Genomic DNA, 15,876 nt, shown 5'->3' with positions numbered 1-15,876 from the left:
ATGCCTACTTTTCCCCTCTCGTGTTTTGAGATTGTATTATGTTTTGGTCGTCCAATGGTCGGTTTTTTGTGATAGGAAGAGTTGTTTGCGCCACTCCCCTGAAATTGTTTTGTTCCCCCCACTAGGAAATAGTCTGGGTACCAAAACTACAGCTTGCATAACGTTTGGTATTCACGAATCTCTTAATTGCGCAAACATTCCAACAAGATATTTATAGATGCCTAATTTGTATTTAACGACATAATTTTACGTAAAAATAGGTTACACTTCTATTTAAAAAAATATGGTTTTATTTACACATATTCCTTAATACAAGTTTATCTCGACCAGTATTAATAAATTGTTAGCTCGCTAATATAGTCTTGCTAAAAGGCAGCAAGAACAAAATACAGACGTTGTCTTACTGATGACGTAGATATGTCATGCAGTGGCTTTTCTGTGACAGCCAATAAACTCACTTGCGAAGGTTGTGACTGAATCTGTTTGCATATATCTTGAATTCTGAGTATATAATACAAAACACTAAGCCTCTAATATGCTATCGTTTCAGTGCTATTTATAAATGTATTATTTCTGTAATAAAATATTCTTCTTTGCTGTCCTTTCCCAAACTTAACGTTAGCTACTATCGTTCTTCGCTCTGAAAAAAAATGACTGTCTGAACCTTGTTCTGAACTGAACATCCATAGACGAAGAAAAGAACGATAAATCTGAAAATTCAAGAGTCTGTTGTTTGGGGACCAAACTGGAAGAATTTATGTAGCTCGAAAATTTGTAGTAGCATATTTATCATTGTTTTGACCTCACCCCGCTCTTTTTAATTATTCGGAAGCCATCGGCAGGGATCACCTTAATTTTTAAGACACATGGGAATGTTTTTCAGGTCAGTATTTATATTTATTTGTCATAAAATTTGTTTTACATATGCGACACTGTCACATCTTGTATCTCATTATTTCATTTTGCAGATTGAGTTAAATGTGCTATGTAGTAAAGTTGCTTCACTTTGCCTATCTACTTGTGTAATTTTAGTAGTAGTATTTTGTCCGTTATATCTTCTGCGTTGACGTAGGTCAATTCAAGAAAGGATAAGACCACAGAAATATTTCCTTGAATAATTAGTAAAATGTCAACGTTTGGTAATCTATGTTCACTGGTAATAACGATTTCAAACTAAAACCAGGCTCGGGAAATGACATTTCGTTAAAATAGACAAAATCCAAAAGTTGTAAATTTGTAACATTGCCTGTTATACACGCTGTGAAATTTAATCCTTTCATTAGTCAAACATAGGAATGGCAATATAATATTAATCATAACATAGGCTAGTCGGTAAATGAAAAAGACCGCACAGGATCAATGTCATAAATTATATTTACCTGATATGTATCATCAGAATAATTTATGAATTAGATTGTTGTATTGAACTACGGTGTCTGCAAACAATGATGTAACGTATAGATTACATCCTCCAGCGTTCAAACATTTATATGATGAAGCAGTAATGTAAATATTACAAATGTAACAGTGATGTAACATTCAGTGTTTGTGGTTAAAGGGGAAAGGTACGGAGCGTTCTACCTCATCAGTGTCAGTTTTTTACATAAGTACTTGTTTTTTAGATTTGTTTCCAACCGGAAGAAGCGTAATGATGGTCGATGTAATAGGTAGAAATATTTTCTGCAAATAATGGATTAGAGTTTTTTCTTTTTAGTTTTTGTTTTAAGTCAACTTTATGCACAGATAGGCTAATAGGGATTGGACCTACAGTGTAAAGTGGGGTCCGATCCACTGTGCAATGTGCCTCCACCGGCTCAAACCCGGGACCCCTTGATTACAAAGCTACGTACGACGTTATCACTACGCCATCGGGAAGGCCCTAGAGTTCTTTTCACAAATGTACTTCGAATATAACACGATTGTTGTGATTGTTATTTTAATCAAATATCATTTGATCTGATATTCACTGTAAAAACTTGTTTATACGAAATGTGTGTGTGAGGAGGCTCTCCCGACATGAAATCATTAATACATCACTGTTTCCTGTTACTGCCTTGACACCTTTATTCTCGTTAATCGCATAGGCGTAACTTTGTACAGCAAGGGAGATTCTGCCCCCTCCAAAATTTCAGGTGTAAAGTAAAGGAAAATTGATTTGATTGATTTTATTTTACTTCGCGTTTGTTGCCTCTTGGCTAATTTGCGAAGATGGGGATGAGTGATGAAATGATGAAATTGATGAATGGACATTCACAAACAACCATGCCCTAGCGGGATTCGAACCCGGGTCCCCTGGCGACGCAGCGCGATGTGCTAACCACTCAGCCACAGGGTCCGGCAAGTAAAGGAAAAGTCTGTGCCACTTATAATATATCGGAGACATGACTGACTTCGGAACTCAATGCGTTGCCACGAATGTTGTTGAACATCATTGTAAGTCCGCTTTATGCACGGATACGCTAATCGAGACTGGACATACAATTTAACGTGGGATCAGAGCCGAACCACTAACTGCCTTCACCGGGGTCGAATCCATGACTCCTTGATTACAAGGCGACTATGTAATCACTAGTGCTAGGATTTTTATGGCCTAAAATTCACCAAAATATGCCAAATAAAATATGCTCTTATGACCTAAAATTTTAAAAAATATGCACTATAATTTGAAAAATATGCCCTTATAACTGGACTGTTTCAAACATCAATATCCAAATGCTACATTAGTACTATTTTTAGTTCACTTTATGGGCCCCTGAGTTGCAATACACAGTGAATATTTTCTCTAAATTTTCAAATAAAAATGAAAAAATTTTGCTGCAGTCCAAAAAAAAAACTCAAGTAAACAAGGGAGTAAGAACGACTCCACTTCGAAAATGACTGTATATTTCTTGAAAATGCAAAAATATGCTGAATATGACGAAAAATCAATCAAAATATGCTCTATCATGCAGAAATGGCCAAATATGCCAAAATATGCCCTTAGAAAGCACCTAAATTTAATTAGTTTTTCATAATATGAATATCTATATGTTTAGGGAACACATGACCCTTACCGAAAAAAATATGCTAAGTCATGAAAATCCTAGCCACTACACCATCGGATAGGCTCCTGTGGTCACGAATATGTGCAAGTAACAACACTGATTGTGAGTTGGAATCCAGACCTTTTTTGTGTGTAACATCATTTAACTTAATGTTTTCCGAATTTGAATGGTATGTTCAAAGCATTCCTGAGTACCCCTGTGAGTTCAGCAGAGCTATACTCTGTCCCTGAAATCTCTAGAGCAAGCGAACGAAAACAAATGCCTGCGCAATGCTTTGCTCCGTCCACTCGCTTTCTCCCTTCTCTACCGTTACGCGCGGTCTTACTCCACAGAGTATAAGCAATCTTATTTTTGCCTCCGAAGGCCCAGGACGAGACACTACTCGACAAGAAAGACTTGATCACCTTGCTGTTTTCTGTTCTGATATCTTGAAAATGTTAGCTGAATTTGAATCCGAAACAAGTCTTAGAGGAAGAGGACTAATTTCATTAGGACCAGCAGCTTGGGTCATACTTTTACTCCATAATGTGGCACTTGCTTGCTTGCCTTCATTAATTAACCACACACACATGTGGTACGTATATTTTTTTTTCCGGGAAAGTCAAGCACATTATCGTTTTCACAGTTTAATCTGAGTGAAATGAAATTACATATGTCTGATATATAATTTTAGGTTGATATTCATTTTCCAGAGGATACACTGCTCCCCCCCCCCCACCTTGCCCCCTTCCGTACGTCCATGGCCATACAGTAACTTGTATTTTTCGGGCAAACTTCAAATCAAGGCTTACTTTAAGTTTGTAAATTGTGTTTCTTACACAAACGAATTTTACTGTGTGTTTTAATTTCTACTGGACTTGTTACTTTTCGTATAAATAATTGATTTCTTTAAAATGTTTAATTAAAGCTTATTTTAATATGCACATTACTTAACTAAAGTGATTTTTTTTATTTTGCAATGTGGCACTTATTTAGCAAATTATTTCTCGACTCTTATTTCATAGGATGGAAAACTTTTTCGATTCTGCCCTCCCATACGTAAGCCACATGATTGATCATAGACTGTATACAGGGTGATCCCTTTGAGATGTCAGAAAAGTAAACCTTTATACACAAGAGGTGAATGTACGTATCTGTGAGCAGTTTATTGTAATATAAGCACAATGGATGTATGTTTCGAATGAGTGGAGGTTTACATACTTCAGCTACATGCTGGCGCTAATGTGCATGGTAACAAAGGTGGTGATCACGGCACAACAGCGCACACAGTATGTCGTATAGTATGCAAAATTTTCGAGTATTTCATGCATGCTACTTCCTCCACGCAGCTGAAGTCAGTAAACCTCCACTCATTCGATTGACTGATTGATTTGATTGACTTGTTGTTTTAAGTCCACTTTATACACAGGAAGGCTAATCGGGACTGGACCTACAATTTAAACTGGGATCCGAACCACTGTGCCATGTGCCTCCACCGGGTATCGAACCCGGGACCTCCACTCATTCGAAACATACATCCTTTGTGCTTATATTACAACAAACTGCTCACAGATACGTACATTAACCTCTTGTGTATAAAGGTTTACTTTTCTGATATCTCAAACGGATCACCCGGTATATTTCTCAAATCAGCCAGAAATTTCATAGTCTAATATTAACCATAATGCTCTTGTATTTGCCACGGTTAATATACCACCAGTAGTGCTTATAATTCACATAATTCACTCGGAATTTGAAACTTATTGATCGATGTTCACACCTATGCTTGCATAATTTGGATCTAGGAGTACAGTGGGATCCATGAGTATCACCGTGGAAATTATCCATGACTATTTTCATTAATTTTTCTCTTATACCCTATCCTTTTTTAAGCGATGGATTTTATGCATGCTGGTGCAGAAGTTGTCAACAGCTTGTTTTGAGTTATCTTTTAATTCTTGAAGAAGTTCTTATTGGGTCAAATAAAGAGCACGAACATGGTGATGAACAATTTGCACGGTAATACTCATGGATCCCACTGTACATGTTTTATGACTGTTCGTTTTCGTTTCTCATTAAGAAAACAACCATTCAGATATTAGCTTTGTAATTACCGTTATTTTTTTTTCTCGGCAGTTTGTAGGAATCCAAGGTCACTTCCTCTTTCCAAGATGCCTGCTTGCTGCAGAATGTGTGCCAATTGCATGGAACCAGAGACAGGTGCTTTGGCCACTGCGTGGTTCATGATAGTAAGTATCCTGTAGGTTTATTAACAAATTAATTTAAGGATTAGGGAAGTCAATTTTCTGTAGTAAGCAAGGTCGCCCTGTCATTTCCTGCTATGTTGATGCTGTGCTCGGCTTTACATCATTCTTTCGTTTCATACATTTCACACTTCCGTTCATCAAAGCGTAAGTTTTTCGTACCGTTTGCATGTTGAGTAACGTTTTGCAATTAAAATTAATTTTCCTGAAGTTTAACGATCGTTGCCTTACCTGTTTTTTCTCTTGACTTTTCAATTGGACATTTGTCCTATAAAACTAAAATATGTATGTAATTTTGTCATAAAAATGTCATGAAAAATTAAAGATATGTCAGAAAAAGGCAGACATATTCCCAGTAAAGCCAAAAATATGCACAACAGTACTTTCGAATTTTTCATTACATGAGGATGTCAGTATTTTCTAGGGAAGATTGGCAAGGGGGGAAGGGTATTAAATAAAGTCTGAATCTCTCTAACTGAAGAATGTAGTGGGAAAATACTGAAAATATCGTGAGGCTCACTGCAATATTCTAAGTGTCATTTACTGATATGTCAGATTTACACCTTTGTGGAAACTAAAGCATTATTGGCAGCTCGCTATAAGAAAATGGGTATTATAGTTTTGTACTAGTTGGTAAAAAAAATCAGCTCTAAATTTCGTTGTTCGTAATTTCCTTGTTCTACCATCGATATTGAACTATCCGTTGCGCTAAAGGTACGAAGAATAAATTTAAAATGACCGATTATATGCAATACAATTACGAAATTATACAGAAATATGTCTTACTACGAGAAAATAAAATAAATATGTTGTGAAAACGCGAAATTGGTGAAATATGTGAAAATATGCCTTATCAAGTTTGTCTATTTCGGCTGATTTTCATCAGATACGTAAAGATCTTACACCAGTATGAGATCTGACTACCATGCTAAAGTTCCCGGGTTCGATCCCCGGCCGGTTCAAATCCGGGAACTTTTCTAACGTTGGAAGCGGCCCCGGCGCCCACCCAGCGTCGAATGACATGGGTACCTGGGGTAAACTCTGGGTGGTAAAGGCGGTCAGGGGCGTGGTGCTGATCACATCACCCCCACTCACGACCGGATCAAGAAAGTGTGGGGCGTTACCCCCACACCTCCTATACGCCTTCATGGCGTGGTGCTAAGCACAGGTGAACACTTTACCTTTACCTTTTTGCCAAATAAAAAATATGTTACAACATGAAGTCTTTTTCGGTTTCAAGAACAATGTAAGCAATAGTTTCACAATGACGCAAGGTCTCGACTTTGCAAGCAATATATACAAAATATATGGCTTATCTATTAATAATCTGATAGACATTCGGTTGGTATGCCTGAAGAAGTAAGAAAGTAAGATGAATTTGTTTTGGATCAATTTTTCAAATATCATAACAAGTTCTCAAGCGAGAACGGGCGTCTCGGTGCTCTTTCGATTTGACAGTAGTCAGTCTCGTTCTGTTCTCGAATTTTTCAGGTCCGTCTTGATCTCAATACCACCCCTACAGACGCCCCCCCCAAAAAAAAAGGGCACACGTATTTTCATATTTTAAACTTTTTACTCGTTTCTCTCCATTAAACTTACACCATAAAACACAATTTATCAATCAAAAATGTTATTGTTTTTCTGCATTTGATTCAGAGCAAATGTACGTAAATTTCGGGTCATAGATGCATATTTTAATTTAGGTCATACTCATCCTAGCGCTAGTTATGAGGCTTTGCAGCGGTTTCTCGTGTTCGTTTTTAGTTAAAATCAACATTTTTGCATACAATATTACTTCATACACTAATTTTATTACCAGAAAGTTGCCATTTCGTACACTATACTTGTCATTTTTGTTCACCTTTTATTAGAAACCTACACAAGAATTTTTCATGCATTGGCAATAATATAAAAAAACTCAATATGCTGACCAAGGCAGTAATTTATTTTATTATAAAACATAAACTAAACGTAACGTTTCATTCAACCTTCTAGCAAGGTCTTCTTCAGACTCTGCACCAAGTAGAAATGTAACAAGATACAAAAACAGGACGAATATATATACACAAACATTACTCCCCTCCAGACTATTAGAAAGTTGTTCTGGAACATTCTAGCAGGTGGCTTTTCCTTGTCAACTGTACTTTCACCTAAAAGGCTAAACATATATACTTCCACATAGAATGTGGCATCTTAAGAATAGCGAGGAATGCAAACAAGAAAAAGGAAAACAGAGAATAGGAAGAGGAAGGGATTATCTACGAAGTGAAATGTAAAGAATGTCAGAGTGTGTACATAGGAGAAACGAAAAAGAGGCTGAAAGACAGGTTGAAACAACATAGGGATGATGTACGACTTAAGAGAGAGAGAAATGCGATATTTAAACACACGAGAGAAACAGGACATGACATAGAGTGTGATGAGGCTAAGCAAATAGGAAGGGAGAAGAGAATACTCGTTTAGTTTATGTTTTATAATAAAATAAATTACTGCCTTGGTCAGCATATTGAGTTTTTTATATCATGGAAACAAGGCTTAATAGTGTTATAATTGGCAATAATGAAGAATAGTAGAGATGAATGTTGTAGGTACACACATAATACTATCCACAAAGTCATAAATGTATACACTTTCTCTACTCCTTCCAGATCATCAGCCTCGGGCCCTTGTACAATCAAACATTGAAGACATGCTGCCCATATCATGGTGAGTACTAATTATTTGATTTAATAATAAAAATATAATTTTCCGCGGTGGCTCAGTCGGTAACGCGTCTGACTACCATGCTCAAGGTCCCGGGTTCGATCCCCGGCCGGTTCAAATCCGGGAACTTTTCTAACGGTGGAAGCGGTCCCGGCGCCCACCCAGCGTCGAATAACATGGGTACCTGGGGGAAACCCTGGGGGGTAAAGGCGGTCAGGGGCGTGATGCTGATCACATCACCCCCACTCACGACCGGATCAAGAAAGTGTGGGGCGTTACCCCCCACACCCCCTATACGTCTTCATGGCGTGGTGCTATGCACAGGGGAACACTTTACCTTTAATATTATATTTTCAATAGCTAGTGGGTAGCCTATAAGAAAGGGTGGAAATACAAAATTATATATGTTTCAGAGATTTTTTTCAAAACTCTGCAAGTTCATGTTATATGTAAATGAAGTATTCTTGATCAAGATATACGGTATCTGAAGTGTGAGCAAGTAAGTAATTTACCACTACATTATTTGAATTGATGTAAATACCGTAAAACCTCGTTAATGCGGACCCCAATAAGCCGGACTTCGCTTAATCCGGAAGTAGTTGTATTGACTGTATTATAAACCCGAGAAAGTATGAACCCCCCTCTGGCAGATTTGCTTACACTTAAAACAAGCTCAATATGCCCATATGAGCTTTTTGCTCAAGTGTGGAACCCCGTCTAATCCAAGATTTTTGTAAAAATGCCCTCAAATATTTCCTGAGAAAGTATGAACCCCCCTCAAGCAGATTTGGCTATACTTAAAACTATGCCATTAAACCATTTATGATATATTAGTTTACTTACTTGCATGTCTATAATACAGATTTGCACAGATTATATAGAGAAAAATATTAATAGATTTGAATGTACAGGCCATTCGGTTTAGCTTGAGCTCTGGCCTTCAGCTGCGTAGAAGCCTGCCGTTCCACTGAGAGCAGAGTTGCTAACTGCCTTAACAATTACCTATATCCATAATCTGACTTCAGAACTTATTGGTAGGTCTGTTCGGTACTTATTGCATTAATATATATATATATATATATATATATATATATATATATATATATAAGCGAAGGTTGAGAAGGTGATAGTTCAAGGAAAAGAATGACAGATGATTCATTTTGTCGGTGATTAAGCCCCTCGGCGAAAGAGGCATCCTCGAGATTTGATTGATTGATTGATTTGATTGATTTAGTTTATTTTACTTCGCGTTTTGTGCCTCTTGGCTAATTTGCGAAGATGGGGATGAGTGATGAAATGATGAAATTAATGAATGGACATTCACAAACAACCAAGCCCGACCGGGATTCGAACCCGGAACCCTTGGCGTCGCAGCGCGCATCCTCGAGATCGTATTACTACGAGTAAGCTGATTGTTGACCTGTGTTGCTTAGGGTGTTTTATTCAACGGAAGCTGAGGTGAACACTGGAATGAATATTGGGGAAAGCAAAGTGGTTCATAGTCAGAGTAGAGAAATTATCTAATGTTTTATGCTTCCAAAAATGTAGTATAAGAAAGCGGGGCAACTGTAAACAGTAATACTGTGAGAAGAATACGAAATAAAGTGTTCTGCAATAGCAAATAACCACATTTCTTGCATTCGACTAATTTTAAGGAATGTCGTCCATATTATGTACCGAAACAGTAACAGAACAAAGAAACAAATGTCGACGTGAACACCGACACAAACTTCAACAACCATCAAAGAAAACAGCATTTTTCAATACCCAATGATGTTCTGCAATTTAAAAGTTATTTGTTTTGTAGCAACAATTCTAAAGTCGACAGTGTTTATATATTTGGAAGCCCAGGCCCTAAAATGCAATTGCGCGGTGGTGCTGATAATAATAATAATAATAATAATAATAATAATAAAATCATCTTTATTAGAGCGGGTGTGTTTGTTATGTGTAGGCCGTTCTTACAACAGACCCTTGTCTGAGAGATTAATACAATATAATGGATTAAAGGGTATCAGCCATGGGGTCCTCCATACCCGTTTTGTGTGTGGGGGGAGGGGGAGTTATTTCTTTACTTTTGAAAAATGCTACTTGGTAACTAATTAATGTGTTTTATTTCAGATGAGCTGATGTGGCTTGAAACTGCAGTGAGCTGCCTGCTTATTTACGCTATCTACAGGGTAAGAAAGGATTAATTTCACACACAGATTTATGATTCGTTATAAATATTTTCATAATAGTGACAAATGCTTTCGGGTACCTCTAGGTAAATCCAATAGATTAAGGCTACCAGTTAGAGCACGCGCTTGATTTGATCTCAGGCTGGCCTCTGAGGTGTAGCGGTTAGCGCGACGCAATACCAAGCAAGAGGTTACCGATTCGAATCCCGGGGGGATACATTTCTTACATATCATGTTTCATCGTTGTCCAAATGAACTTTGGTAGATAAGAAAGGGGCGGGAGATATGTGTAACTAAAATATTAAATACAATAGTATATGATCCGATATAATGTACTAATAATAGTAGAATTTCTAACTACTTGTACAAAATTTATAAAATCATGAAAATCAGTTCCTCTTTGCTAGTTTTTCTGTATCGCTAGGTTTGTCTCTCTCTACTTTCAATGGGTGTGTGTTTATGTAGCCGCGGTGGCTCAGTCGGTAACGCGTCTGACTACCATGCTGAAAGTCCCGGGTTCGATCCCCGGCCTGTTCAAATCCGGGAACTTTTCCAACGTTGGAAGCGGCCCCGGCGCCCACCCAGCGTCGAATAACATGGGTACCTGGGGGAAACCCTGGGGGGGTAAAGGCGGTCAGGGGCGTGGTGCTGATCACATCACCCCCACTCACGACCGGATCAAGAAAGTGTGGGGCGTTACACCCGCACCCCCTATACGCCTTCATGGCGTGGTGCTAAGCACAGGGGAACACTTTACCTTTTTCTACCTTTATGGAGGTTGTATGTATACATAGGCCTACATATACATATACATATATATCCTAGGGACGTACCCGGAACGCATCGTTATCAAGTGATTTTTATGAAATATCCTCTAAAGGGAATTGTGGTGTATTTTTAAAAATTTAATTATAACTCTTTCTTGTATAAGTATTTCTAACCTTGCCTTGTGTGGAATGCCACTTTTAGCTGGATTTTATTCTAAGGATTTTATTTTAGAAGTATTAAATATATATATTTTTTTTAATTTGGTAGTATTTATTTTATTATGAATTTCTACTGGTTAAATTATCTTCGGTTAAATTATTTTTTAGTTGGTAAATCTTATAGTGGTGCAACATTTTTCAGATGCAGGAGGTTTAGGGATATTTAGAGGTATATTAGGTTTATTATTTTTGTCTATTATAGGTGGATCTATCTTAAGATGATTAATTTTTCCATCAATTTTTGTTGTTATTATCCCATTATATTGTGTTGTATTTAAGAGTTGAGGCGGTTATTTGTATTCTATTAGGGGGGTGAATTGGGTATAATATTACATCTTTCTTGTTTGAAGATTCCTCCTCTTTTTGTAAAATAATATATTATATATTAGGTGGAATGTGATTTCTTCCTTATTTATCTTCTGGTGGCTTAATTAACTATAGTAACTTACCCATCACTTTGAACGTATTTGTACTTGTACATTAGTTAATTATAAGTGGATAACTAACACGCAAATTATTCAATCCACAGAAGAAGCCAACGTGGTTTTGGCCATGGTTCGTGGTGACAGTAGCTTCCCTCCTCGGCCATTTTGCGTTTTCGTTCCACAAGTACATCCTTGTACCCAGTTCCCCTGTGATGACCAAAATGTCAATGGCTCTTTTCATAGAAGGTAAAATTGTTTTATTAATAATACCAATAATATAAAACCTTTCTATACTAATTTTCTGAATGAAAATATTAGGAGGGCATCACGCCCTCCTTTACCCCACGTGCGCATGTGTATGAGTAATGTTAATGTCTAAACCGCTTCAAATTATGAACCTCAACAATCTGGTTCAAGTTGACCAAACTATAGCTGAGATACTACTAAGAGTAGAAGGACGTAGGTGGTAGAGCATCCAAAGACTGAACTTCGATCTGTAGCCAATAGAAAGGCTCTTCTATTATTTTATATTCTAAAATCGTGCTTAATGTCCTCAGTATATGCCAGTACACTCGTCAATGTCCCAGAATTTACAAGATATGCATATAAAGTTAGAATTTTTTGAACTTTTTAATTATTCTAATGAATCTCTCTCTATAGGTGTCAACAATAACTAATAATATTACAATTTATACTAAATACTACACATTATTTATATCGTGTACATATCGATTTATCGTGATACTTATTAAAATAGATGTAGATCTTTCAGAAGCATAGAAAATTTGATCTGATGTGAGCATTATATTTATTTTCAGTGCTCGCTATATATATGATCATGATAGTGATCAACTATTACAAAATTCTTGTCGGAGGCTGATCAGAGAATTTTGGACACCTTTGAACTAAATCTACCTTTACTATCCCTACAGTGGCATTTTAATTCATTATCAACGTTGTTTACAGAAAAAAAACTTTCATTTTAACCTGCTTCATTTCGATGTAAATATTTTTTTTTCATCTTAAGCAATGGCTCTACCAAAACTTTGGGAAATATAAATATACTAACTTTTACTAACAAATATTCTCATTATTTCCAGTAGGCTACATTATTATCTTAAGTTAATATGTTTCTGTAATTTAGAACCACTCTTGTTTGTCACGGCCAGTATATTTCATTATTTTTAGTTCAATAATTCTAAAATTGCATATGCTTGGTCCAGGCCAAATACTGAAATTAAATCGTTCAAACGTTATATTTGCAAAATTCACTATTTCTTAATGATCTTAATGCATGTAAAAATTTATGAAACGTGTATCACAAGTCGGAGTGTCTAGTCTATCTCTCTTTATTGAAAGGTTACTTAAATAGGAAAAATTGTTATGGCAAATCATCAATATTATTAGTACAGAATTAAATGTAAACATTATTCATTTAATATATCGTTATTGAATAACATTGGTATAAAAACTGTGATACTTAAGTCAGTAAGATATCTACAGTAAATTGTTTGGATCCTTCGTACATGAAAGTACACATTGGGTACATAGTAGATGCTCAAAAGCTGTTATACGTGCCAGGTTTTATATTTGACACCTGCGGTCTCAGGATTCCTGAACAAGGGGGACGATAAGCAAACAGCGCCCCCTGTACTTATACAGAATGAAAATCGATTACACAGTTTCACACCCTCTTTTAAGGTAACCCGGGGTATTAAGGACCACCAAATTGCTATTTCATTGAAGAAATTCATTAGGAGCTGCTCAAGAAAACACAAACAGGATGCACTCTGGAATGTATATTTTCTAGTTTACATTAATAACAACACAAACGAGTAGGAATATAATGCAAAGGCAAAACATCCATGAATTGAAAGGTAGGTTGCATGGTTCAAATTTCCCCTTTGCTGGGGCAATTAGGACCAGCTAATGGTATCAAAGACCGGTCGGGGGAATAAGGACCAACACAGAAAATAATGCTAAAAATGCCATACTGCACGTTATAGACACAAATCACACATGTATATCAGAGAATTAAGATCCTCCTGTCCTGTCAAGGCAGTACATTTAATGTGATACCATGTACTACATGAGTCACACTGTATCCATTGCTCCCTTGAGCCCTCGGGCATATGGCACAGACCACACCACTCAATGAAGGAGTCCGCATGATGCTGAGAAGGAACAGATGTTGCTGTAATGTCAGGTGTACTCTCAGTAGCCTTTGCACGTTTGCTGGGACGCTTGCCACTCTTTTCAGTATCATCATGTAGTCGTTGCAGTGCAGTGTCTCTTCAGATGTCATACTTTCACCATACCGAAAACGCCGCACACGTTGAGATTTTTCTCGTTGAGGAGTGTTGGACTTTGAAGGCTGCTGTAATTGACGTTTAGATAAGAAAAAGTGTTTCAACTTATGGCAATCTGGCGGATGTGATGTAGTACTAACACTTTGAGTTGAGATGCCAGAATGTGTTGCGGCTGAAGACGAGCTACTGCCTGTTGCAACAGATGACATAGCAAGAGCTGCAGTGGACGTATTATTGGTTGGTGTTGTTGCAGCATATGGTTCAGCAGAGGAGTACTCCACTTCGGTGATCACACTGATGAGTTGAATGGACACACCCCGCATGCAGCGAACCCACTCCGAACGGTCTGTGATGAGGCTGTTTTCAGGACATCAGCAAACAGCTTTGGAAATATCTTTTTGACTTGTCCACAGCTTACTCTAGCATGAAGGCGTAACTTCTTTGGCCATTGAGTCTTCAGGCTATGAAACACACTTTTGTCCAAAGACTGTAATAGATGAGTCAAATGGGAAGGAAGGCGCAGTAACTAGATACTGTTTTCAACAGCAATGACAGATAGTGCATAGCTGAGGTGTGACAAGTGTCCATCGAAAATAAGTAGCCTTGAATAACAGACATTTAGATAATAACAATAAAAAAACAACATAATAAACATTTGTACAATAAGATATAAAATAAACAACAATATTGGTCCAAAGGGAAAAGAGATGGGGAATTAGGACCACATGGCATAGTGGCAAAAACAGTACAAAACATGTGAAGTGGAAGTACATTTCTGTCATATTATGTGCTCATATACTTTACTTATAACATCTTTCCATTCACTTCTACGAATACAGAAGTCATTTGAAATTACCACCATTGCACAATGGAACTGCATCTTGTTGGCATTAAGGGTTTTAAGGGGTATTAAGGACCACCACTATTTATTTCCCCCACTATTTATCATTTCTCCGGTTCTAAAAACACAATGATACCTACATCTTCTACAGACATAGATGTTCTCATTTTCTGTAATATTTGTGCTTTTTGCGTATATGCAATATGACTTTCTTAACAAATTATTATGCTCATCACTATCCCCTCAGCAAATAGTAGCGATTTTCATCTCCTTTCATTACGGGGTTTCATGACGACACACTTGTACAATACTCATACATTCACTCTAACTTGTTTTCCCGCAGTTTTTTTCCATGGATACTTACCTTTCTTCACCTTTTTGCACCAACTCCGTTCTCCCACACGTTTTTGTACAACTTCATACAGCCGCTCAGCAGTTCTATATGGCGTTTTCGCGCGTCTCCCTTTTGGCTGGTTCCGTTTCCCGGTCTTAACTACGCAGCTTGTACGCCATTTGTGTGCAGAGTACTATTTACACAAACAAAAGAGGATCACAGACCGTGCTCACGGCTGGTGCGCGTGCCGCTTCGCATTTCTTTGAGCTTTTTATGAAATTCTAGCACACGGTCCTTAATGCCCCGTGGTCCTTAATACCCCGGTTTACCTTATCTTTTACAATACCTTTACCAATTGACGTGACTAATGTACAATTTACTGCAAAAACGAAGCAAGTGCAAAAGCAATCCTATTTTTGTTGACATTGAGTTTCAATAAATTTAAAATTTCCTGCTTTTCAGTTGATGCATTGAAAATTTTGTACAATAAAATTTGCTCGTGGATTTCTCTTCTATGTAGTAGAATGTATTATACTAAATTTTTTGTAGCAATTTTATATGTAGTATCTGTACGATTTCTTTTATATAAGTTTAATAATACAGTATAATTAACGTAAGAACTTTATGGAAAATGCAGCACTAGTAAAATGGATCCCACATTATACAGGCATATTTCTATATGCTTCTAACGAAACTATTAACATTTATTTATTAATATTTAATAATTAAATATAATTAATGCCTCTATATTGTTAATGTCTTGTATTTGTTATATAAAACCTAGTACATGATACGAGGTATTACATACAAT

The 15,876-nt window shown here is 37.0% G+C and overlaps 1 protein-coding gene across 1 annotated transcript; it reads left to right on the top strand.

Annotated features, from left to right (window-relative positions):
• The first annotated feature begins 741 nt into the window (after positions 1-741).
• LOC145990278 (uncharacterized) lies at positions 742-12,650 on the top strand. The gene is made up of 6 exons (XM_083125965.1): positions 742-883; positions 5,160-5,272; positions 7,936-7,993; positions 10,112-10,170; positions 11,686-11,827; positions 12,400-12,650. Exons 2-6 carry the CDS (start codon positions 5,195-5,197, stop codon positions 12,459-12,461), a joined length of 399 nt encoding a protein of 132 aa, XP_082982091.1. The 5' UTR covers positions 742-883; positions 5,160-5,194; the 3' UTR covers positions 12,462-12,650.
• Positions 12,651-15,876: the final 3,226 nt, after the last annotated feature.

Source organism: Lepisma saccharinum, chromosome 7 (genome assembly GCF_977018435.1).
Source record: "Lepisma saccharinum chromosome 7, izLepSacc3.1, whole genome shotgun sequence".
Lineage (NCBI taxonomy): Eukaryota > Metazoa > Arthropoda > Insecta > Zygentoma > Lepismatidae > Lepisma > Lepisma saccharinum.
The sequence above is the reverse complement of the archived record's forward strand: the minus strand, read 5'-3'. Positions and strand labels throughout refer to the sequence as shown.

What these genes read in the sequence shown, in the direction of transcription:
- LOC145990278 (XM_083125965.1), top strand. Translation starts at nt 5,195, where the DNA reads ATGCCTGCTTGCTGCAGAATGTGTGCCAATTGCATGGAACCAGAGACA. An exon ending in GACATGCTGCCCATATCATG is followed by an intron (nt 7,994 to 10,111) that starts GTGAGTACTAAT and finishes GTTTTATTTCAG; the next exon opens with ATGAGCTGATGTGGCTTGAA. An exon ending in TTATTTACGCTATCTACAGG is followed by an intron (nt 10,171 to 11,685) that starts GTAAGAAAGGAT and finishes TTCAATCCACAG; the next exon opens with AAGAAGCCAACGTGGTTTTG.